The sequence below is a fragment of the Dermacentor variabilis genome, chromosome 3, assembly GCF_050947875.1.
Source record: "Dermacentor variabilis isolate Ectoservices chromosome 3, ASM5094787v1, whole genome shotgun sequence".
In the NCBI taxonomy this organism is placed as follows: Eukaryota; Metazoa; Arthropoda; class Arachnida; order Ixodida; family Ixodidae; genus Dermacentor; species Dermacentor variabilis.
Genome location: NC_134570.1, coordinates 240,831,586 through 240,857,679, shown reverse-complemented (window position 1 = coordinate 240,857,679; position 26,094 = coordinate 240,831,586). Strand labels below are relative to the sequence as shown.

At 47.1% G+C, this 26,094-nt stretch overlaps 1 protein-coding gene across 2 annotated transcripts in view; it reads right to left on the bottom strand.

Annotated features, from left to right (window-relative positions):
* AP-2mu (adaptor protein complex 2, mu subunit) overlaps positions 1–26,094 on the bottom strand; it is an 80,093-nt gene that overhangs the window by 48,786 nt on the left and 5,213 nt on the right. For both annotated transcript variants that reach the window (XM_075687026.1, XM_075687027.1), the window contains exons 2-5: positions 24,785–24,868; positions 22,910–23,291; positions 20,352–20,599; positions 13,440–13,562 (exon numbers count right to left, since the gene is read on the bottom strand). In XM_075687026.1, coding sequence (XP_075543141.1) covers positions 13,440–13,562; positions 20,352–20,599; positions 22,910–23,291; positions 24,785–24,858 — 827 coding nt within the window. In that variant the 5' untranslated portion in view covers positions 24,859–24,868. The remainder of the gene's footprint in view (positions 1–13,439; positions 13,563–20,351; positions 20,600–22,909; positions 23,292–24,784; positions 24,869–26,094) is intronic.

Sequence of the window (26,094 nt, the reverse complement as noted above, 5' to 3'; positions counted from 1 at the left end):
AATCTTGACGTTGCTACCTATCTTCAGCGCGCCAAAGAAGCCCGACAGCACACCCGCCTATGGATCAAGAACCAGCAGCCTACCGACAGCCAACAGTACAACCTCCGATGACGCTTCGTCGAGCACCAGCCCAGCGACCGTGTTTGGGTATGGACCTCGATAAGTCGACGAGGACTGAGTGAGAAACTATTGCGACGCTATTTTGGACCCTACAAGGTCATCCGACATATTGGCGCACTAGACTATGAGGTCGTGCCAGACGGCATTTCGCATTCACAGCGGTGCCACTCACGATCTGAAGTGGTCCACGTGGTGCGTCTCAAACAGTTTTATGGACGCTGACAAACTTACTTATTTTGTTGTTTTCTTTGCTACGAGTACTTTTCTTTATTACTTTCGTTTGTTCGCAGAATCGGGTCGATGCTTTTTAACCCTTTGAGGGTCGAATTATTTTGAAAAAAGCTTTCCCAGGCGGTCGAATTACTTTATTGCGGGTCTTGAATGTACAAAATGTATAAAGTCGGGAATAAATAGTAAAAAATAATTGGGAACAGTATTTTGGTGTCGGCATCACTCAGAACTGCAAAATGTTCAATAGTATTTCTGAGCGTGGTACTCCTTGAAACACGGGTCTACGCACAGCGCCTTATCGCAATCTGCACACCTAAAATGCGTGTCTGTTCTCTTGGAGCGAGGAGTTGTCTTGGCGCACACGACATCTCTGCGTGCGGCTGCCTTGGGCAGAGGTCTGAGGCACCCTCTCGCATAAGCGAGTTGCCGCAGAGAGCAAGAATACCTTGTGAGCGGTGGTGATAAACAAGCCAAGAGCAGTGCCAATCAAGATAGAAATCAACTTCCGCCGCCCCTGCGACAGCGTGGCGACAAAGAGAAAAACCACGTTTCGTGCACCTTCGTTGCGATCACGCGGCGGAACCAAAACCACGAAAGCGCGTTGCCACTGAGAGCGAGAATACCTCGCGAACGGCGCTGATGAACAAGCTAAGAGCAGCGCCAATCAAGATAGAAAACTTCCACCGCCCTGCAAGAGAGTGCCGACATAGAAAAAATTGATGTTTTGCGCGCCTCCGTCGCGATCACGCGGCGAAACCGAAACCGCCAAAGGGGCGTTGCCGCAGTCTGAGCGACGCGCTGAAGCTAGCAATCAGTTCTGTTTATCTCCCCAAGAAGGTATCACCAATTTCAAACGCATCTTGTAAGTGCTAAGAGGTGGCAGCACCTCCCCGTTAGCATGCATAGTCATAATGGCGCGAAATTTCTAACGGAGGGCAGAACAGTACCCGTACGGCAAAGACCTTGCGGGACAGAAAACCGCTGCCGTACATGTACGGCAAAAACCTTCAAAGGGTTAAGAGGGGGGTATTGACACGTGTACTTGTCTTTATCGGGCGACGCGTTTCACTGGCTAAATATGTTATCGCACAGCGCAGGACGCACCTGCATGTATAGGAAGTTTCTGGAATGTTACTGATGGTTCCATCCCGATCCCGATGTGTAATCCGATTGCATGTGTGCACGACACGAACAATGTAGAACTTTGTGGAAGGCACGCGGGTCCTAGCGATTACTCTGGAACATTTCACGATTGATGTATAAAAGCCGACGCGCTTGACCCACTGATCAGATTTTCGACCCGCTGATCAGATTTTCGACGATCACCGAGTGTATTCGCCGCTATCGTTCTTTGAGTGTAGCCTGCTTTTGAGGGCACAAGTTCATCCAATAAAACACTAGTTTCGTTAATCAGTTTTGCTACCCTCTTCATCGTCACTACCACGTGACAATATATTAAAGCAACGGTAGCTCAACAAATTAATGCAGTATTTACTCGATTCTAATGTGCACATCTTATTCCAGGAAAATTAATCCAGAAGTTGCTCGGGTGGTGCAATCCCATACAAATACAAAACCTCAATCATGTTCACAGCGTTTTCAACAGCCTACCATCACAGTCAGCCTAGCCAGCACCATCACCATGGCAAGATGGCGACCATCGACGTTCAACCTCAGCTTGAATACGCCACATCCGTCTGGTCTCCCAATCAGAAATACTTGATCAAAAAACTCGAATCTATCCAGAATAGGGCTGCGCGTTTTATTTCATGTTACGACTATAACAAAAGCATAACACAAATTAAACTCGACCTCTCATTAAAACCCTTACATGATCATGATATCGCCCTGCTATCATTATTTCATAAATATGTCCATAATACAGCACTATCAGTTTTGCCTCTTGAAACTCCTCATTACAGGTCACATTGGCTGTACAAGCAGTTCAATTTCATGCACATCTATGGAAAGACTAATTCATTTAACTACTCCGCTCTTCCAAGAACCATTCGCCTTTGGAACAATTTTACTAACATTGCTTATGAGAGTGACCAGGAAAAATTCTGGCATCTTCTAGCAATGCATTTTTCAAACTCTACATAACATAACGTGTTATTTTTTCTTGAGTTTCCCATTATTATTATGCTACTACCCCTTAAAGGGACACTAAAGGTTAATATTAAGTCAACGTGGACTGTTGAAGTACCATCCCAGAAACCTTGAAACGCTTGTTTCGTGCGAAGAAGAGACTTATTTTAAGAGAAAATAAGTTCTGAAGCATCTGCGTACCTCTAGCGCAGTTCCAATCACCCGCCCTCCGATCGAGGAGTATTGACGTCATGGTCTCATAGTGACGTTGCGCCGTCGGTGAGTAAAACGGCTCCCGCAGACTGCGCTATGGCTTTTCTGCACAAAACGCAAACGCGCGGCCAGAAAGAGCCAAGACGGAGCTGACAGCAGCGCGAAAGCGGAACTATGGTGGCTAGCGGAAGGGAAAGCGCACGACGATAAGCTGGTTCTTTATTTTATGACGCCAACTTCGACGCTCGTTGCAATGGATGACCCTAACGACAACACATTAGCTCGCGATGCTGGGCTCGAGTTCAGCGATTTAAGCACTGATGAACGTGACCTGCTGTCGAGGGCTCGCGCTGCCGGTGTCGTTGCGTACTACTATGATGACGGCCTGCTTTGAAAGGCACTTCACGCGACTTCAGTAAGTCAGCGTTGAGCTCGTAATCTTCTGGACGAACGCGCAGCGAACACACTACGTGATTTTCCGGCTCTTTGCCAGCGCACTGTGGCAGAGGTACAGCACTTCGAACGTAGTGGTTCACTCATTGGCACACAGTGATAAGTAACGTCGGATTCGCCGCTGCAACTGCCCTTGGCCAAGTTCCGCGAACCGTTCGCGCATCCCACGACATCACATGGACGTGGAATTCTCGCTGCTTGTTCCAAATGCAAGTTTCGCGAGCCAGCAGGACGACCACAGCACGACGCGATAAAGGAACAACTGAAACTCCAAAGCGCCCGCGGCGCAAAGTCGAGCGCGCAGAGTCGAGCGAAAACGAAACCTTTCGATCACTTATACTACTCAAGGGTAACGTCAAAATGTTATTTTTTCTTAGAATTGAATAGAAGTAGACAAGTAGCATTTTCTTCAGTCTTATAATCTAATGAAATGATCTTTTTAATACGAGTAGTTGAGTACTAGTGGCATAAATTATGATGAGGAGTGCTTTCGTCATCGGGCTAGTACCGGAATGTCGCTGGGGGGACTCAAATTGTGTCATGCATTTGCCTCAATTTCTCTGTAACTAAAGCTCTGTTCGCGATTATATTGATGCCTTAGATTTTCTAGAGTATTGCTTTATCACTTTAACTTGACTTTCTGGTAACCTTTAGTGTCCCTTTAAATACGGTTTTATTAAAGCCAAATATTGTCCCGCTCACTCTAATTCTATTGGTTATATTTTACTTTGTGAAAATTTCTTGTTCACTGACCTCTTGCATTCAAAATCATTCGGTTTGTCGTTTGTACAATTTTTAACACCACATTACTGCATATTAGCGCATTTTTACACTATGTTTTATATGTATTCACACATGTATTATAATTCTTGTATAATCTTTGAGTGTACTCGGCCCTTTACACAATGCCACTAGGGGCCTGTAAGGTATCTTTAGATAAATAAAAATAAATAGATGGCAACAAGATGAGTTCTCACATAGCATGATGACGCACTACTTTCAGTCCGATTACAAAAGCACATTCAAATGATAGGTTATTTTACATGTCATGTTAGGTATAGCAAGTCACATTGCCCATTCTTGGCATGCCGAGTAATTGCATGCTTTGCAGGCCAAGGTAGCTAAATGGTTAGTCTAGTCGTGGGCAACCATCCCGGTTGCGGTTCTTGCAAAGCTGTTTGACAAATGCAGAATATAAAACGTGCTATGAACTGTACAGAGAATTACACATGGCTTTTTATAGACATCGATGAAGTGCTTTGTGAGAAGGATAACGGTGGACATTAAAGTAAATTAATTTCCATTCTGTGAAGGTAAGGTTCACCAGTTGCACCTTTATTATTGCCGCAATCGGAGGCATGCTATGCTTTTTCTGCTAAAACAATTGGGTGCACATTTGACTTTCATTTATGAGCTCCAGTGAAATTTTTCCCGTTCGTTTTATCCACGTCAAGAGAGCACACTTGAGGACTCCTTGACATGTTTCATGCACTCCGGGAGCAGGTGTGAGGGCGAATGTGCATCACCTGACCAGTTCGTTTATCTTCCTTTCTACTTGGAACTGGTAAAAAATGGGTGTCCGTTCAATTCACAGACGTGTTACAATTCTGACAAATACTGCCACATGAATCGGTGATGTGTTTTGGTGCTTTTTCTGCCTGTTTTAACTCAACTCACTGGATAATTTGACCTATTTCGTCAGTCCCATTAGGGCTGAATTAACAGAAGTCACCTGTATAAGCATTACTGCAGTCAAAGCTTATTACAATGAAGTCACATCCGACAAAGAAATATCTTTGTAAAGAGTTTTTGCAAAAAACTCTTTACACGCTGACACTGGTGACGATCACTTTAGATTAACTTCATTTGTACAGCAAGACTTAATTTGGATTTCATGGGTCCAAAGAAAGTGTCAGAGTTAACTGAATGCCAAATTATCGAGGCTGTTGTGCCATTACAACCAGCCCGGATTCTGAATACAACTAGCCCTCATTCCGAATCTACAAGATGCAGAAATTATCCTGCGAACGCCCTTTGGACAAACACGGGGCTGCGCCGAAAGGTACAGCGCCCTAACACTCCCTTGACAAGTCAAGATGCTGCGCTGCCAGGCAGCGTTGTCCTGAGGAGGAGCATCGGTGAGCAACATGCCCAAACGTGCAACAAAGTGCTAGATAGCCCGGCGCCATATTTCCTTTCCCCTGGAGGTCACCGTGCGCATCAAATTTGAAGCGGGTGGCCAGCGCGGTCGCTGGTTGGACCTCTCGGATGACCGTCGAATGCTGGCTTTGTATTGGGCCGTTTGAGTGACAATCGTTTCTCGGGGCTTTATAAGCCCCGCCGCCACCACCGGGAGAACCGGTTTCACTGAACTACCATGAGCCGAGTGCCGCTCTCGAGTGGAGTGAGATGTGTCACGCGTTGGAGCCTCGCTGGACGTCGCTGTGCGGGAACAGTTGTGTTTGCTGTTAGCTCCCCGTGCTGATCCGATCTTCTCCTGTATAATGACCTGTATATAGTGTATAAAGTCCCTTTTGTTAATCTCACCGACGCCTGACTCGTAGTCTTTGCTACCAACGTTCTTTCACAAAACGGGTGACGAGAAGACTGTTCAATAGCCGATCTGAGGAAGAGAGTCAAACGGGGAGTGAAAAAAAAGGGTTTCATTTTACGAGGAATCTTGCTTATTGTACCGCCGCTACACGGATAAGCAGGGTCGCAAATATGAGCAGCTTCTGATTCCTCGAAAATATCACCGAAAAAAAAAAATTTAAGGACTTCATTTGCTTCCTCAGTAGTATGTCTTCGGTCTAAGTGATTTCAAGGGGACCATTCTAATTTACATTAGTATTGCTGATTATTAATTGTTCCTGATATTTTGGTGTGCTGTTAATTTGAAAAATGGTTGTTTGAGCCTTGTGTACCAGATTGTACACCTGCCTCTTGTTGCAACAGGAGCAAAAAGGGAGATAGCAATTTAGTTAGGTTAATTTGGATTATGGCCTTGTCTGGTGCTTGACAGGAGACAGAGGGCACTTGGGTGTTGCCTTTTGCCGGTCGGTTTTGCAAGCTGCAGAACGACTAGAGCGGAGCTGGTCAAGGTGCCTTGGTGACAACGCTGTGAACAGAGCTGTCCTGGCGAGTGGGACCTGGGCACGTGAAGTTACCTGGCGTCCTGACACTGGACGTGAACCTTGACGAGCCTGACGAACGTGTGCGCCTGGCATCCGAGCCACGTGGAGGCAGCTCGTCTTCCCAGCGCCTTATCTGATGGTGGGGATGCTGTTATGCCAGTACAACCAGCCCGGATTCTGAAACTACAAGATGCAGAAATTATCCTGCGAACGCCCTTTGGACAAACGCGGGGCTGCGCCGAAAGGCACAGCGCCCTAACGCTCCCTTGACAAGTCAAGATGCTGCGCTGCCAGGCAGCAGCGTTCTGAGGAGGAGCATCGGCGAGCGACATGTCCAAACGTGCAACAAAGTGCTAGACAGCCCGGCGCCGTATTTCCTTTCCCCTGGAGGTCACCGCACGTGGCAAATTTGAAGCGGATGGCTAGCGCGGTCGCTGGTTGGACCTCTCAGACGACCGTCGAGTGCTGGCTTTGTATTGGGTTGTTTGAGTGACAATCGTTTCTCGGGGCTTTATAAAACCCGCCGCCGCCGCTGGGAGAACCGGATCCCCCGAACCACTGTGAGCCGAGTGCCAATCTCGAGTGGAGTGAGATGTGTCATGCGTTGGAGTCTCACCGGACGTTGCCGTGCGGGAACAGTCGCATTTGCTGTTAGCTCTCGGCCCCCGTGCTGATCCGATCTTGTCCTGTATAATGACCTGTACATACAGTCAAACCCGGCTATATCGAACTTGCAAAAAAACGCCCATCAGTTCGATATAGAGCATAATTCGATATAAGCCTGCTGAATAATTGGATGTCATAAAAGCACATACCATTTATAAAATCACTTTATTCAAGAAACTAGCTTAGTTTCGCATAAATTAGTCCTGCATTTTCTTCCGCTCGGGCAATTTCGCTGCCTGCGACGCACGCACTTCCCCACGTTGTCCGAGTCGGAGCAGCTGAGGCCGCAACCTTCCGCATTCGCGCAGAAGCACCGGACTAATGCGAGTGCACCAATCACTTCGGAGGATGTGGGCAAAGGACCGTAGTTGCTTTCCTCAACGTGCCTACTTTCATTTGTGCTCGGTACGATGTCGGCGATGTAGTCTTCGTTTCCGGGCTCTCCCGTGGTCGCGACACCATCATCTGCACTGACAAACTCGTCCGCCGTTGATTCAAATGTCCAGGAAATTTTGACAGCTCGCTCCAAACTTCGGCAACACCGGCAACGGCTTTGTCGCATTCATCAGAATTTACAGTCATCACCGAGCACGCGGAAACCGGCACGTATGAAGAACCCCTTGTACACGGCCGTGCGTACGCGTCGGGCGCCACGGGCACCGGGTTGCGAGTCGGGTCACTTTAGCCCTAACCGTGCCAAGAGGGCTCCTCGGAATCTTGCACGCTGCGGGGCCGTCCAACTTCTCATCCCGTTCGATGCGATTTATGATTTCGAGCTTCACGACGAAAGGCGAATTCCGCTTCATCACGGCAACACTGCGGGAGAAGTCCCACAAGGCGCAAACACGATTAACAAGAAAACCAGCCTGACAACTCGCACTTTCGCCATCTTGCACGAAGAGAGCACAAGAGCCTCTGATTGGCTGTCTTGAGCAAGCGCTGTAGGCGGGCCAGGATCATTTTTTTGCTGGGGAGTGTCGATAGATAGTGATCTAAAGAAAGGAAGGACGCTTGATTCTGCAACCCGTGAGGGAACACGGCGAAGCGTCGTCAGGGGAGAGAGAGTGGGAAGTGAAAGATGAGAGAGAGAGAGAAAGAGGGAGGATTTGGCCTAATAGACTCCACTATGCGCGACAGCGGGAGTGTCGACGGCTCGCCCGAACAGCCCGAGGCAGCGCGGTCACAGTAGGGAGAGCGGTTGGATGGAGCCGCGCCGCCGGGTTTCCCCGCTACCACGAGGGAAAGCCAACTTCTGCGGGCACTTTTCCGCCGCTTGACGGTTCGATATATCGGGAGTCACTGCAATATTTGTTCGAGGTAAGCGTAATTTTTGCTATATATACTCATTGTAACTATACCGTGACCAGAAATTGTTCGATATACAGAATAATTCGATGTAAACGGGTTCGATGTAGTCGGGTTCGACTGTAGTGTATAAAGTCCTTTTTGTTAATGTCACCAACGCCTGACTTGGAGTTTTCGCTACCAATACTCTGTCACAAAATGGGTGACGAGCGCTATGGGACCACCTCAAATTCGCAACAAGGCTATCAAGAAAACAAACAAATGCTTACTACACTAACACACGTATCGGCCCATTGAATCGGCAAATCCTGTTTATTTTCCACAAAGAAAGTGCGAAAGCTGCAATTTGCATCACTGATTAGCACTCGCAGCGGCACACGTCTTCACCCAAAATGTTTTCCCTACCGCACACACATTGATTAATTTTTTTCCCCCAGTGAGTTAGTCGCCAACAAATCATCCCGTCTATTGCGATGTAACTGGTGCTGTTCATCCTAAACAGCTTTGCACCGAGTCAAACTTAAAGTACAGTAAAAGCTAGTTAATTCGAATTCCGTGGGGATGCTACAAAAATTTGAAATACAAAATTCAAACTAATGAAAGTCAGAAAAAACAATGGCATGGTTAAGGTGCGTATATAGTCTGACATGGCGTGTGCATGCGTGCACACAAGCTAAATCATGTTGGCGTGAACAATGACGTCTATACTTCGAAGCACTGGAGCAGCCAACGTAACCGGATGCAGCCAACGCGGTCCGACATGCCCGACGTCGACATGGCTCTTGCTCATCCGCGCATTCGTCGTGCCGACAGGTGCGGAGAAAAAAAATGTCGCAGTTTCGACCGAAAAGCGAAGCATTGATTGTGATAGCAAATTAGTAGATAGCTATATGAAGTAAGGATAGTAGTTTTATTGGCCGTATAAACTTGTAGTAAACATTTGCATACTAACTAAATTAGCAAGTACGGCATCACGCGCGCACAGGTAAACATGAACACATCTCTCTCAATGAACACGGAAATTAGCTGAAAAACGCAGGAGTGAGGAATCGCGGCAGTAGCAGCGATCGAATCGACCTCTGTGCATCTGTCCCTTTGACGCGAATGAAACGTAGAAAGCATATTGTATACGAAGCTATCAGCATTACGTGCACTCTGCAAACATCGCAGATGGCTTTGAAGATGAAGCCCACATGGGCACGCACTCTGGCCATGTCGCAGATCACTTTCAAGAGATGACACCCGCATGGCCACGTTGTAAGCAGCAGCCACCGGACAGAATGACCCCCTCTCTCCGCCTCGCCCCCGTGCCACACGTGCCGCAAGAGAGGGCGTGCATCTGCCCCACTTTCCTCGCTCGCACACGCAAGATTGAGCCGCGAACGCCGGTTCAACCTCGCACGTTTTTGCTCGCACATATAGCATACGGTGCATGGCAACGATTTATCACCCTTGAACTTTGTACGGAACCTCACGGGAGAGAAGTGACCTGCAACAGAGGCGCTGGCCATGCCTGGCCAGGCACGTCTCTCCAGGCAGGCATAAACAAAGGGCCGCAGATGGAAAAGTAAAGCCACGCAGCCAGTGCGGCGATGCCAGCGTCACCAACATCCTCATCCCCAAGCCTGGCAAGCCGCTCAACATAGAGAACCTCAGGCCGATCTCGCTCACTTCGTGCGTGGGAAAGGTCCTCGAGCACATTCTCATGAACAGGTGGCAGCGTTACTTGGAAGAATCGGAGCTTTACCCAAATTCCATCATAGGGTTTCGGAAGAAGCTCGGGACGCAAGATGCCATGATCTTACTGAAGAACGAGATCATTGACGATACGACGGGCACCAAGGACAACAGAGCCATACTCGGGCTGGACTTGCAGAGCGCCTTCGATAAAGTGAGGCACTCGGCTATCCTGGCCCAAGTATCCAGACTAAACATACCAGTACATCAAAGACTTCCTGACTGAACGGGCCACCGAAATCTGCGCGGGAGACCTGCAGCTCGAAGAGAAGAAGCTGGGCAGCGTCGGAACTCTGCAGGGCTCGGTGATCTCCCCGCTTCTCTTCAACCTCGTGATGATCGGGCTGGCCAACCGGCTAGAAAGAGTAGCGGGAGTCCGGCACACCATCTACACCTACGGCGTTACACTATGGGTACCGGGAGGAAGCGACAGGCATATCTAGACAATGCTGCAAGAAGCGGTCAATGTCATCGAGGAGCAGCTGGGTGGATCTGGACTCGTTTGCTCTCCGGCCAAGTCAGAACTGCTGGTGATTCCACCGACAGGAGCGGGCAGGAAAAGAAAGAATATGGAAGTCAAGTACAAGCGGCTCAAGATCACGGTCAAGACAGTGGGAGGAAAAGTAATACCGGAGGTCGAGAAGATTCGAGTGCTCGGGCTGCTCATCCAGCGAAACCGAGTCAACGATGAAACGGTCAACAAGCTCGTGGGCAAAGCGGCCGCGGCAATGAGACTCATCAAGAGGGTGTCCAACAGAAGAGCAGGGACGAAGGAGGAGAGCCTGACTAGGCTTGTTCAATCCTTCGCAGTTAGCCACATAACGTAGGTGGCCGCCTTCCACAAATGGAGGCCGAGCGAATATAACAAGATAGACGCCACCATACGCAAGGCGTATAAGGCGGCACTCTGCCTCCTCGGGAGCACGAGCACCGAAAAATTCATGGCACTGGGAGTCCACAACACGCTGGACGAGATAGCCGAAGCACAGAGAACGGCGCAACTCGAGCGTCTCTCTGAAACGAGAACAGGAAGAAAAATACTGCGGGACCTTGGCCTCGAGCCGAGGGAAGGCGAGCAGCAGAAAGACGTACCTATACCGGATAGCATCAACAGAAAGCTCAGGGTTTGCCCGATCCCGAGGAACGTGAACCCCGAGCACAACAAGGAGCAAAGGTTGGCGAGGGCCAGGGCTCTCGTAGACCTCCACGCCAGAGAAGAAGGCGCCATCTACGTGGACACGGTGGAGTATCGAGGGAGCAGCAACGCATACACGGTGGTGGCTGTCGGGGCATTGACGGGTGCAACGAAGACCGCGGCGAGCGTCCGGACTCGAGAGGCGCACCGGGCGGAGGAGGTGGCCATCGCCTTGGCCGTCTCCGACCCCGGATGCACTACAGTGTTGTGCGACTCTAGAACGGCAGTAAAGAACTATGCCAAGGGTAGGGTATGTAGTGAGGCTGCGCGCATACTGTGCAAGGCCGAAGACATCGGACGCAAAAGCGTTGTGGTGATCAAGTGGTTTCCGGCCCACATGAGCAGTGACGTGTCGGAACGCGGGAACGTGAACCACAACGAGACTGCCAACTCAGCTGCGCGAGGACTAACCAACCGCGCAGCTGCAAGCACAGCCGACTCGGAGTGTTGGTTGCGGTGCAGTGCCAAGGACAAGATGACCACTTTCAACGAAATAGTGAAGTGGTACAGACTTAACAGACAGACTATGCCGCCACCTCACCCGGGGCTTACCCGGAAGGAGGCAGTGTTATACAGGCAATTACAGACTGGGTCCCTGCTCACCCCGGCGCTACCTAAGCACGTGTGTCCGAGCATGTACGCGAGTGACGTGTGTAGACTGTTCACCAAGGAGAGAGCCACCGCGGCTCACATCCTTTGGGACTGTAGTATAAATCCAGGAGAAGCCAGCGAGAAGATGAGGATCCCGCCGCAGCTAGAGGCTGCAACAAGGAGCTATGACCAAGATACACAACTCAAGGCTGTCCAGCAGGTCTCTGCAGCTCTAGAGAGGCAGCGACCTCGCGAAACTGAGAAGGGGGGCAGCACCCCCAGGAAGGGGGCGGCAGCCCTCTCGGATCCGCGGAAGTAGCGAGGAACCAAGACCTCGAGGAGCACAATACACGAGACTGACATAGTGGCCGCGTCGCGGTAAAAGCTTGTCCTTGCGTGGAGGGAGCCTAACAGACTCTGCAGGCATTTTCACTAAAGTTGTTCTCTTTCTCTCTCTCTCAACATGCTCTCACGCACTAGCACTCTCCTTATCCACGATGGTGTGGAGTTTGAATTATCGGTGACTGTGCAGATTTCAGTGTGAATTAGCGGGATGTGTTACATATTGCTTTCAATACATTGCTGGACGGACCAGTGCGGCTACTTCAAATTATCTGAACTTTCGGATTAACGAGTTGTGAATTAACGAGCATTCACTGTACTGTTTGCCACAACCACTATAGAAGCAATCACTGATAGCGACCTTGTAGTTCTGAAGGCACACGGCTGACGAATGCACCAAGTCAAAATGAAACTACTGTTTACTGCAACTGCGGATGCTGCAACTGCAGTTGCTATGAACGAGATAATGGGTGATGACTACGCAGTTATGAAGGCACGCGGCCCACACACATGCCGTGTCGAAACAAGACAGTATGCAGTTTGCCGCAATCCTTGTGGACGAAACCACGGTACCTATTGACATGACCTTGGATGGCGACTACGCAGTTATGAAGGCACGTGGCCAACATGGTGCTTTGCATGGTAGTAAATGCAAGAATACAGGCTTTAAATACACAAACACGAAGTGTTCTGGCATTGCTGAAATTCCCATACCATTTCCATTGCTGCCTGGCAATGCAGACTTCGCTGCTTCGTTTCTTAGTTGCACATTAGTGCTGTTCTTGCTCTTTTGCATCACACATTTGCAGCGCTCGCCGAGCTCCGAGAATTGTCCAAACGAAAGTTTGATTACATCAAATAATGCACAAGACTGCCGAGACCAGAGGACAAGCCCGAATTATCAGAATTAAAGAGGGTAGAATTAACGTTTTACTGTGTATCTGCATTCACTACACTAAGATTCAAATGTGACCCGAGCATGAAAGTCACCCGGCACTTACGGTGCAACCAAGTTCCACACTCAGCATCCACAGCTAAGTTAAGGAAAATGGGAACAACCCACACAAGTATTTGAATGTGTGTGGTAGGGGTATGCAAATGAGCATGTCTAACCCCTGCTCACAGCACTATTGCAAATGGCATGAAGCATGTGGGATGCAGTTTTCAATCCAGCATGATGCTACTTGTAAGTACTGAAAAAAAAGATGCAAGAATATGCTGGCTAGTGCAAGTATGAGAGTTAAACGGTGCAGACAAGAAAGGTGAACTCTTCTGTTCTCTGACCACAAAGCCTTTTGCAGTTTTAAATATACATAAGCGTTCGTAGTCAACCAAACAGTAGCCACTTTTTGGTGTCCACTTACCTCATGAGTTCGAACTCCCCGTCCGGAGGAATGAAGCTGATGCTGTGTTCGCTCTCAAATTTGCTCAGTTTCACGCACTGGTGGAACTGGCAGTCATCTATCGCTATTGATGTCTTCCCTGTGCTGCAGAGGAGGAGAATGCATGACATACAGTAAATAACTGAACACAATCCATGTACTGCAGGTCAAATTTTTTTACCATGCGCAACACAGATCCACAGTTAGGGCATTACTGAAGGCTGTTTAGTCTAGGAAATCGCAATGCTGCAGTTGAAAAGCACTAGGTGGCCCTGCACCTGTATTGGTCTTGCGTGTTCCTACATCATCATCATCACCAGCCTGGTTACGCCCACTGCAGGGCAAAGGCCTCTCCCATACTTCTCCAACTACCCCGGTCATGTACTATTTGTGACCATGTTGTCACTGAAAACTTCTTAATCTCATCCGCCCACCTAACTTTCTGCCACCCCTGCTATGCTTCCTTTCCCTTGGAATCCAGTCCGTAACCCTTAATGACCATTGGTTATCTTCCCTCCTCATTACATGTCCTGCCCATGCCCATTTATTTTTCTTGATTTCAACTAAGATGTCATTAACTCGTGTTTGTTCTCTCACCCAATCTGCATATGTTCCTACATATTAACATACAACATGGTGATGTGCAAAATTGCCTAAGCAACAGACATACAGGGAGTAATAGTACTGTATTTACTTTATTGTAACAAGAGTCATGATTTTCATTTCATTTCATTACCTTAAAGACCCCTTGCGGGGTATTACATTACCAGTTGCTTGAACTCAACCCTCACGTTACAATTCGAACAATGGCAAAAATGACAACATTAAAACAGATTCTAAATCCTGCGGTATTTGGCATTATGTTGGCAACCTGTACCTTTACACCTCGATTCAATCCACAGAGAAGTCTACAGAAGTAAACCTTTCTTGTTGGAATCCACGCCATTTTCTCTGTGCTTGTGGCTAATGTTGCTGTTACGGTGCCCATGTAGCCTGCGGCCTTTTGCACTTCGACTTCATTCGCAATGTTACAGTGACAGAGTATGTTTGGTATGATGCCCGCTTCGAGAGCCAAGCAATTTTGGTGGCAGAGGAACTGCAAAACTGCCACAGCCAAGCAACTCAACAACAATAAGCGTTTATGGATGGCAAGACTAGCAGGAGGCCCTCCTTAAATGCAAGGCCAGTTTACTTGGAAGAGCTCTGTGGACCTCATAGTGGTCGGGCACTGTTTCCGAATAAAATGGTTGAGTGATCCTTTAAGAAGTACTTAATGTGAAACGAGCTTGACAACGCGGGTAACTTGATTCTTGGGTAATAGTATCACTCAGGTAACAGTATCACTTTCGCGAGACTGCTCGTCCAGGCACCGAACCCCTCAAAGTATATGACTGTCAGTTGTATACTGAGAGCGAGCTAAGCACAGTACCAGAAACTAGCCTTGTACGAATATTTGAGCGCTTCGAATATTCGAACGAATATTAGTGTTCGAATTCGCTTCAACCAGAACTTAAAATTTGATATTTCGAAGTATTCGGGGTGAACGAATATCAAAACTGCAGTTTCAGTACTATCAGCAGTTTCGGTTTCGTTGGGCAAAAGCCCCAGTGCCATTGACATCAGGCCTACAAATGTACTACATGTGGAGCCAAGACAAGCTTCAGAGCGTTGTCGTAGCCATCGCGCACGCACGTTTGTCAAGGTAGTCAAGGCTCCCGTTTCATTGTTTGCTTACTGTGTGGTACGTGTGCAGTGAGAAGGTGTTGATCGCATTGCAGGCTCGAACTTCAGTGCGCATCAGTTGTTTCACTCCAGCAAGTGACATGGGCAATGCGTCCAGGAGTGCCAAACCGATATGGAACTTTTTTGTGAAGGTCCTGCCAGGCCAGGAAGCTCAGTGTCTCAAATGCCATGCTATTCTGACGACGCCAAATAAATGGCGACGACTCTGGCAACGCATTTAAAGAGGCACCCGAATGTATTCGTGGCATATGAAAAAGAATGTTGTGTGCGAAAAAGCGTGAAGTCTACTGGTGTCGCTAAGCCTGACATGCAACAGCCTTTAATAGCCAACCGTTTCAAGCCGAAGCTGAAAAATAGGCCCCAGAAGCACAGGAAATAACAAGGGCTATTGCCGGATTTATAGTGCACAGGATGCATTCTTACAGTGTTGTTGAGGAGCCGGGCTTTGTGGCCATTATGAACACTGCTATTCCCAAGTATGTTGTGCCGCCTCAAACAACGTTTTCCAAAGCAATAATTCCGGAGCTCTACGCTTCGAAGAAATAAAACTTGATAAGCACCCTTTAGGCGGTGATTGACAGTGGAGTAGCGGCACTTTCAATAACGAGGGACGGTTGGACATCGCATGCTAATGAAAGCTACTTGTCGGTAGCATGCCACGCCATCGACAGCTCATTTCAACTGCATGTGCATGCACTTGCATGTACAGAAATGGCAGACGCTCACACAGTCGGAAACTTGGTGCTCTTCCTGAAAAGCGGGATGGAGGCGTGGGCATTTACCAATCCAGGTACTGGGCCAGTGTACGTTGTTACACATAATGGGAGAAATTTCACTGCTGCAATTACTCAGTCGCCTTGGATGGGCATAATATGTTTCAGGTACACGCCGCACTTCTGCGTGAGTGATGTGAAGCGGGATGTACAGTGCCGTCCACTGCTGTGTAGAGCGCGTGAACGGCCGGCTTTGCTCTGCGGGACGACCCCTGGTGCAGGTAGCTGGACCCGAGATAGCGTGCCTAGGAGCATACGCGGCCTAATAAACGTGCACACTTGCACATGTTGCATTTAACCAGCAGTCGTGTTCGTAAGTGCCTTTGTTATCTCAAACAGTCCGGGAGCGCAGTTCATTTGTTGCGAAAGGACCGGTGCACGTTATCAGTCCACACACTTCCTTCTGACATTCGCCGTGCCGCAAGCGCCCTAAGACCGAGGCAGATTAAAGTAAACAAAAGCAATTTTCAACATCGTCACTTGTCAAAAGCAGTTCTGCAGGTCCTGCATGTTTGTTAGGCCACGCATGCTCCTGGGCACACTATCTCGGACCTAGCAACTGCCACCAGGTGTCGCCCTGCAGAGCAAAGCCGGCCGCTCACGCACTCTACACAGCACTGGACGAAACTGTACCTGGATTTTCCCCAACTGTGCATGAAGGCCAGGGCTATCGGCCGCTATAAGAGAAGCTCAAAGGCTTGGGCACGCCTTATGGAAGTACAAAGGGAAACGCAGCTCAATGCCCTGGTAGTGGTGCAAGGTGTTCCAACATGTTGGAATAGCGCGCATCAGATGATGACTAGGCTGCTGAAGCTTCGCAAACCGATCACCGTGGAGCTTTCGGAGTGTGTTGGGGTTGATAACCCCACTGCAGCTGAATGGAAGCTGATGACTGCCGCTGTGAAGGTACTCTATCCACTGGCTCAAGCCACAACAGAGCTATCTGGGGACAAATATCCTACGTTGTCCCAAGTTATTCCATTGCTGGAGTGCACTGGCGTTGTACCTGCTCGACACGCAGCTCAATGCGATGAGCCGACAGCAAGTGCTTCGAGTCTGGCACGCAGCATCAAGGCAAGGTTTCCTGGTGTCAAGACATCAGAGGATACAGCCATAGCGATATTGCTGGACCCAAGATTTAAGGATGCTTGCTATACGGAAAGGGCAGAGAAGTGGGCCTGCGCTGTTCTCACCATAGCAGCAGAGGAAACACTGCCAGTTGTATGCTGTGAAACATCAAGTGAGAGTGGTACAGGTTTAGCTAGCTCCCCAGATGCTTCTGTGTGTGCTTCTGTGTGGGGGGTCTTTGCAAGCTTTGCACCAGACGGTGCTATGAACCAACACTTGGTGGTATGAAGTCTGGTCCTTCCATCAAAGATGACATTGAGAGCTACCCGAGAGCTACCCTCCTTCCTCGCTGTGAGGACCCGCTCGAATGGTGGAAGAGCAAAGGCAGCCATCTTCACACGTCCCTTGTAAGGGTAGCCCGCATGTACCTATCAGTGCCAGCAACCCAAACAAGTGAAAGGTTATTTTCGACAGCGGGTGCCATTGTTACCAGCTGAAGGGAGCACCTACTTCCCCAGCATGTGGAGCAACTAGTTTTTCTGCATGATAATTTTTGACTTTCATTTTATTAACTGTAGAAAGGAACACCCTTTACTTGCATGCAGAGCTGTCATTTTATCAGATTTTATTTTTCTGTGTTGTATCCTTGTAACTAGTAGAACGGAGTGTCTTCACTAAACGTGGAGCTTCTCATCCTTATGCCATTATTTTCTTACTTGAAATATGTTACCAAATGATTTTCTGTGATGTTTTATGCATGTGTTGTAGGTTATCTGTGAAATGGAGCACCTTCTACAATTAGTCTATATATAGAAAATTTTTTTACTGGTTAAGATATGGTATCACAGGATTCTCTGATGCCTTTGTATGTTGTAACCTCAGAAATAAAGAATTTTTCCATATAACAACCTTAAACTGTTCAGTTTTGTTCTTCGGACATCTGACAACTACTTGAACTCGCTTTGAAAGTATTCGACCCCAAGGACTATTCACCTCGAAGTAAAATATTACTACTCCCGCAAGTCTACTAGCAGCAACACTTGTCAGGGACGCCTTTGGTGCCGATTTACGCGAAATTTCACGAAATGAAACTACCTCTGAAAGTAATCACTCGAGAATACTGCCCAAGAAAAGCTTTGCCTCCTCCTTGGACAACAATGATAAGGGAGCTCTTCTCCGAATCGATTCCTTGAATAAAGGTAACATTTCTTTTTCCATTCAACTCTGGTTACATTCGTGGTTTAATTTTTTCATTTCGATAAATGGACCCTCGTGGTACATTTTAGTAAATACGGTTATTGCATTTAGGTAAATATCTACTATATTTTATGCTTTACAATCAAAGACAGTGCTATTTAAGCACACACACACGTAAACGTCCACATCTCGGCACATATACGGTCACCGACTGACTTTTCAGACTCGAAAAATTCGGACCTGCTTGATTATTTGGTCTGCATCGCGGTACCGCTATTCTCCCCATAGACCATAATGTATAACAACTGCCGAAAGTTCGGACACCTTGCAACCTCTCGTCGGATTTTTTGGACATTCCTTAAGCCAACTCTATCGAGAGCACCACGCACCAACTGTGACTGGTATATGGTTCGCCATTTTTGTTTTGAACGGAGGCTCCGTGCTGCCCCACGAAGTGGCGCTACTGCAAATCCTAGCTCATCATTGTTTCTGCCTGGTTCGTGGCTACAGCAATTCCGGTCTCAGCTTAGTAAGCCATGTCAAGACAATCCAGCAGCCAATTTGTTTCTTCGTGCACGACGCTGCGAGTAGGGCACGTTTTTCATTTGTGCGACTGGTGTCTGTATGATGGCGTGGTGAAGTTTGTTTTGTGTGCTGTGTCGAGGTTGCGGTGATCCAATGCAGCATATGGAAACATCGCGTGAAGTGTCTAATGGCGCCGACAGTACAGATTGCACAGGGGAATGCAAGCAAGCGGGTGACAGGAGGCCTAGGATTTGCCGCCTTCCGGTGTGCTTCTTACTGATGCCGAAAATGTTCTGCCGAGACCTATGCAGTGCTTGCATTGCGATTGCGGACACCGTCTCATTTGAGATTCACAGGTGCTGACACTGCTGTACTGACATGTGCAAAACTCGGCGGTGAGATCATTCGTCAGGTTTCTGCTGCAGTGCCAGACGACCCCAAGTCCAAAGATGACACCATGTGCTACGCTGCTGTCGCATGTGGAGCGTGTACAAGCAGCGACTGTGCTTTCAGCTGCCTATAGTGACAGTAGGACCCTCTCCGAGGTTCGGGCTTATCTGACTGCGCGTAAGCGGAACAGCGTGCAATGGCACATTCACAACTTCAAGCGTACTGCCGAGCCTGAAAAAGTGTGTGGAAATAAAGGATATCTTTTTTCTTAATCTGCTTTTTCGGAGACTTGATCATTCGGACATTTCCGCCATCTCTGAAGTCCGAATAAACGGTTGGTGACTGTATTTGCACTGAAGTTAGACCGATATAGTACCTTGATTCCACAATCGTATTCAGATACTTCTGTTGTGCATTGAGGAATATGAAAAACAGCAATATTACTGGCTAGCCCAGAGGATGGCAACAATGAGCATCCTTGCTTCCTGCTGACTTGCTTCTTGCTTCTTGCTGACTTGCTTCTTGCTTCCTGCAACTGCTTCCTGCTGACTTGGGATTATCAAGCAGAAGAAAATAGACAATGATGTGGTCGGATTTGCCACGTCTGTGTACATGTGCAACTGAAAGCAAAGTGCATGAAGCAGAATTCTAGGATTCCCCACAGGTGCCCATTGGACCACATACAAAAAAGTGTTGAGCTGGTTTGCCTAATATGGAGTTCACCAAAATTTTTTATGATGAACTTCTTAACAGTACAGTGCCCCCAACAGATGGGATGATACAAGCAGCACACACGCACACTATTGGTACTTTTGTACTTTGGTACTATGGTACCAAAGTACAAAAGATGTGTGGTAGTACTATGTGTGGTAAACACAATAGTACTTTGGTACTATTGTGTTTTCTCTGTAAAAAAAAGGAAGCAAAAGAATATATGTGTACAGTTGGTGTAGTGCTATGTGCTGCCTGAACATCTCAGGTAGAACTGTTCTTTCTGTGACTGCCACCCGACCAGCCTGTCAGTCACTCCTTGCCAATTTACTATAAGTCACTTGGTGTACTGTTGAGCGGTGCTATGAAGTGCTACTCAGTCAGTCGGTGAACACCTCGTTCGAAGCACAAGATGTGCAGGTGCACTTTCATGTGCCAGAGAGAGAATGCCCACAGTTTACCGTGCACGCGATCCCTCTTGTCGTACCTGCGGGTTGGGTCGTCGAGTGTGGACACCTTGCCCTTGCTCTCCATGGTGATCTTGTCATTGATGCCAAATTTGCACTCGGGCATGCCCGAGAGGTAAGACTTCATTACGACCTTCCCTGCCACGTGTGCGCTTAGCACCTGGCCTTGGGGAGACATAAGAAGGTTTACGTACTCCAGGACATCCAGAAACAGCTCGTTGCGGCGATATTTGATGCCTTCGCGCCTCCAGCCGATCTGGCCCGTTACCTGCAGAATGGTCAGAACAGGGGTCACTGCAGCACACGCATGCCCCCTGCATTTGAACAATGCTAGGCCGTCCGGGCACCAAAACGTGCCAACAGCCACTGAGGCCACATTTCAAGAACATGACTGCAAGGATGCCGCATTCTGTTCAAAGCCTGTTTATACACCAGTACAAAAAACTTTAATTAAAAAGTGTAAAATGGCCCATTGAGCAAAAAAGCTGGCGACATCTGTAGAAGCAAAGCTCATTGGCTGCAACGTCACATCACAAGCACGCTTGTGACGCTTGCTCGCGCTTTCTGACTCGAACCTCGACAGAGCAGAGCAGGCCAAAGGGAACACCTGCTGCTACGGCATTGCATGAGAGAGGGCATCAACATAACACCAGGTCACCCTCGCTCTCAGAAACCTGTGCCATCCGCGTTCCTTGTCCAAGCAAACTCTCACCTCGGTAAGGCCAAATCAAAATTGCTTGCCCGTGAGGAGTTCACAACTCGAAGGACCGGTCAGTGGTGTTCCACAGGACATTATTGCTTTCGCATTCACAATCCAATAGAACTGCTTAGATGTCCTCAGAGTTTTAAGTCAATTTTCATAGGAACATAAAAATTACTGCAAGAATGATGAAGTATAGAACGGATTGAAAACAGATGTTTATTGTAGCAACACACTTTTTATTGAGCGCAAGAACTAGAAAAGCTACTACAAAAAGTTACTTCCCTGCAGCTTCCTTTGGAGAGGAGAATAATGAACTGGAACATGACCACCATCTAAGAAAATATAAACCTGCGATAATAAGACTGCAATATAGCTGTTTAGGACTAATATTTTCTATGGAGACCTGCCATTAACTGTTTAGACTATACAGAAATGACTAAAAGGCTTGAGGTTTCCATTGGGAGACATAACAGAAGCATGAAGTGAAAGATAATGAGCAAAATGCCGAGAGGTTCGAATTGGAGCCAATCAATAAAGAACTGTTATTACTCATCACACACAAGATTAAAGGCAATTGTGATGAAGACATAATCAGTCCTAGGAGAAGAAGAAATTTACTTGATGCAAGTAAAATCCTGCATCACATTTACCGGCAATACCACAATATTTCACCAGTTGAATGCACAGATTCTGGGATTGGGAATCTGGAACATTTGCCAAACAACCTGTGAACAGAAATGAGCCCATGCCAGTCATCACTGGCCTATATTTACATACACTGCAGGACAAGGCCTCTCTCGGCGATCTCCAATTACCCTTGTCTTGCGCTTGCCAATTTCAACTTGTGCCTGCAAATTTCCTAATTCTACTACAGCTAATTCTTTGCCATCCTCTAATGCACTTCCCTTCCCTTGGCACCTATTATGTAACTAGCAGACCACCAGTTATCTATCTGCCCGACACATTACATGGCCTACCCAGCTCTATTTTGTCCTCTTAGTATCAACTATCGAATATTGGCTACCCCCTTTTGCTTTCTAATCCATGCTACTGTCTTCCTGTCTCTGAATGTAAGCCAAACGTTTTTCGTTCCATCGCTCATTGCGCGGTCCTTAACTTTTCAAGCTTCTTTGTTAACTTTGAAGTTCCTGCCCCATATGTTGGTACAGCTAGAATGCAAATTGTTTTTTTTTTTTTCAAACACAACGGTAATCTGCCGTTACTTTACAATCCCTGTCAAATGTACTCCAGCCCATTTCCATTTCCTTCTCTTAATCAGAATCCAATGCCAGCAGAGCGAAACACGATTCACTTTGCGCTGCCTGCAGCAGGGAATGGCGGCAAGTTGTCGCATATTAAAAGTGTGCAGTAAGCTTCCTGTGCCACACATGCTGTTAAATAAATGCCGACTGCAATGGGGTTGGCAGCGATAGATGTGAATGGCGACGTACGATGACCCACAAGATTTGATGGTACCGGAACAGGAAACTGTGTGTGGCAACATTTTCCCATGACCTGGGTGAGCGAGTGCTGTGGGGAAGCTGCCTTTCTAAGTGCCTACTGATGTCCATGTATGCTTCACATCTTTCTATGTATGGGATCTACCGGCTGGGAAACGTATTGGATGATCTGTTTCGCAAATATGCTGAACGTTGGTGTCGAAAGATTGTTTTCCGGTAATGTATTAACCTGCAAGAAAGAAGAGTAACTATTGTAATTATTCTGTGTTCTCGACCGTGAACAATACTACCAGGAAATTGTATGAAATGGGATGGTATCAATGAGGTTCTATTGTATTCTGTAAACCTATGCTATTGTCACAATAAAAGCTATTCTGATTACAATGGGGGGTTCAGAAGTGTGTTGACAGCCCACCTGTGAAGTGATCTGACTCTGCTCTTCCTTGGTCTGCGACTTGACCCCCTGTTGGGTGATGAAAGTCTTGAGGATGCCAGTGTCTGTGTTCTGTGGGTATCCAAAGTCTAGCAGCTCGTCGAGCAGCTCGTAGATGAGCACAAAGTTGTTCTTGACGTTCTCTTCGCTGATCTTTCCGAAGTAAGACTGCATCACCTCGCACATCTTGAGCAGGAACTCGAACACCATGGCCGCATTGACGTTCTGCCGCGTCACTGCAGCCAGCCAGATGTTAGCCCGCTTCATGTGGAAGAAGGAGGTGCGCGCTATGTTCGTCACGGGGCTGCGCACCTGCTGCCGGGCGTGGATCACATTCACCCGGAACGCATCCACCGCATTGCGCCTGCACGAACAGGGCTGGTCAGTGGGTCTACGAGAGCGAAGCTGTTTACCTCCGGCCCCTGCGTGCACCCCCCACATCCATTCCCAGGGGCCGTAGCCTGGCCCGTATGGGCGACAGGAATGTGTGCGGCGATCCCAGAGATAGCGCAATACTGGGCATGCATTCCCAGGAGGGGGGCGGTACCCTGGCTGCCTTACGTCTGTATCACAGAGCATGAAAAGGAATGCATGGACCTAACCTGAAGACAGTGCAATACCAGGCTGACCCGTGTAATACCGAGCTTCAAGCACTCTGCCAACTACCAAAAATAAGTTTTAATATCTTGGGTCCAAAGAGAACCACATAAACTCAGCGTTGTAAGAGAAACACTATACAGGGTGCCCCAGCCAACTTTAGCCAGAGTTTAAAAATATGCGAATGCCACGTAGCTGGACAGAACCAAGGTAATGTTTGTTATCGCTTGGAGATACTCAGATTACTTAATTCTACCTAAATATATAATTAGCCCATCAACTCAAATACTACAATTAGATTAAAAGTATCATTGAGAAAATTGTAGAGTGACATGAAAAACTCCCGATACAGCTTTCTGTTGCTCAATACGTGCTACATAAATAAGTTGAGTGTGAAAGAAGCCCGTGAATACACGCAAAGTGCCTCGAGTGCCAGTCACGCAGCCGATGTACACAGCCTAAACAGCTTGGCTGGTAATGTGTCCCCATATGAATGTTGTGGCCCTACGAATTTTCTCGTCACCGAAGGCGTCAGGCCCGTATAACTGAACACTTCTTGCAAGAATATATATAAAATATTATAGAAGCGACAGTATCTCCTAGTTTAACACTGTTCTTTATCTTTAAGATGTACAAGCACAGGCAAGCCTGAAAATGCTAATTAAATGAAGCCACTGGGGTAGCAACTAAGCAATCTACACCAGGGTTGTGTCAATCTCTGTAGTGATAAAGAAAGAAATGAAAGAAAAGGAAGTCAGCACGATTCACGGGCAACAGTTCATGAATTAAGAATTCCGATCTTTTATATGCTTTTCGACGATCATAGCAGAAAATACGAACTTCTTGATGCATAGCCAGAGGCTAGCAGTGGGTGAAATTTGATTATTACTCACTATTCCCTTAACTGTGAGGTTTAACATTCAGAAGCTGCAAAGGCAAAGTGGACTATGAGGGACGCCATGGTGGTTGGCTCCGAAAGTAATTTTGACTACCTGGGTTTTTTTGTCGTGCACTCAAAAGCATCGTAAATGAAGATTTTTGCATTTTGCCCCTACTCAAATGCGGCTGCTGCAGCTACTGAGACTACTCTAAAAATTTAAAATTTTATTCCTATTACATGTGCACCAGAGCAACAAACTTGCTCAATGTTCCAATTTAAGTGCAACTAGTTCCAATTTCACACCGACATACTCATCCCTCGCTGTGTGACTCAGAACGTTGCTCAACTACTACACTGGTTCAGCAGAGTACAATACTCACCCTATGTCATCTCTGTAGACACGGGAGATGAGAACCTCTCCCTTGTGGTTATAAATGAACAGGCCCCCAATCATCTTGGAACACCTAGAAGAACAAGTCAGGATTAAAACCTATAACCTCGTGCTAAGCAGCACGACGCTATCTGACGTATGTACACAACAGCCGCCCAGCTAGCTTTAATCAAAAACAATGCTGCCAACCTCCAGAGCGAATTTTGCTACAACATGGACAAAAAATTTCCTAGACTTGTTGCAAAATTCAGTCTTGATATACTTTTCTTAGATGAATCTGTACTAACTTTTTTTATGTAGAGTGACAGCAAGTTTTGTAGTGCAAAATAATTTTTTAAACTCATTTTAGAATAGCCAAGTTTGCAATTACTGCACTTAAAGGACGCCTCACTAGCCCCAGTGAGAAATGTTGGTCACATTAGACGTTGTCAAGTGCCATCCAGAGAGCACTGCACTGCAAGACCATTTCAAGAGGGAAGTGAGGGGCAAATATTAGAAGCACTTGTGTGCTGTGCACATTTTCCCGGATTTTGTGCTCCTACATTTATGTTAGGCAGCAATTATATGTAAGTATTTATATATATACTCTACGATCTATTTGTGATGCATCGGTTAGAAAAATGGTATATAACGGATTGGGAGAGTCCATATTACGATACGGAATAATAATTTATGGAACCGTATCTTTATACAAATTAAACACACTACACCGCATAGTGCCGAGAATTGCAACTAATTTCGCCTATGGAACCAACTATCACGATAAGTCAGCCAGAGACAGTATGGAATATTTTGACATGCTACCTGTACACAAGCAATTAATCTGACATATTATACAAGCATTTCTTTCACAGCTTCTTTAAAATTTGCAACATCAAAGTATGGCCTCTCCATCATTTTGAAAAATATGTCATACCCTGCATCTTCACCACTTATGGTAAAAGAACCCGCAGCTGCTAAGTTCCTTATTACTTCAATAAAATATGTTCTCTCCAGAGCATTACCGGATTAAAAGACCTTAAGAAGTTCCTTCAACCTTGGTTGAACGATAATATAGACTGAGGTAATTTACTGTTTGCCATGTTCTTAATGCTTTCATTTCATGTACGGAAGTGTGCACAGTGGAAAATTTGCTATCATTTGTTCTGTTGGTTGTTTGTTCTTACGTTGCACAAGCAACTGCTGCATATTTGGTTAATTTTATTTTTTTTTATTTTTCTACTATGATTTACTTGCTGTTTCATGTGCTTAACCTGGCTGCCCAGCTCCGCACACAAGCGGCAATGCTTATGTTGGCTG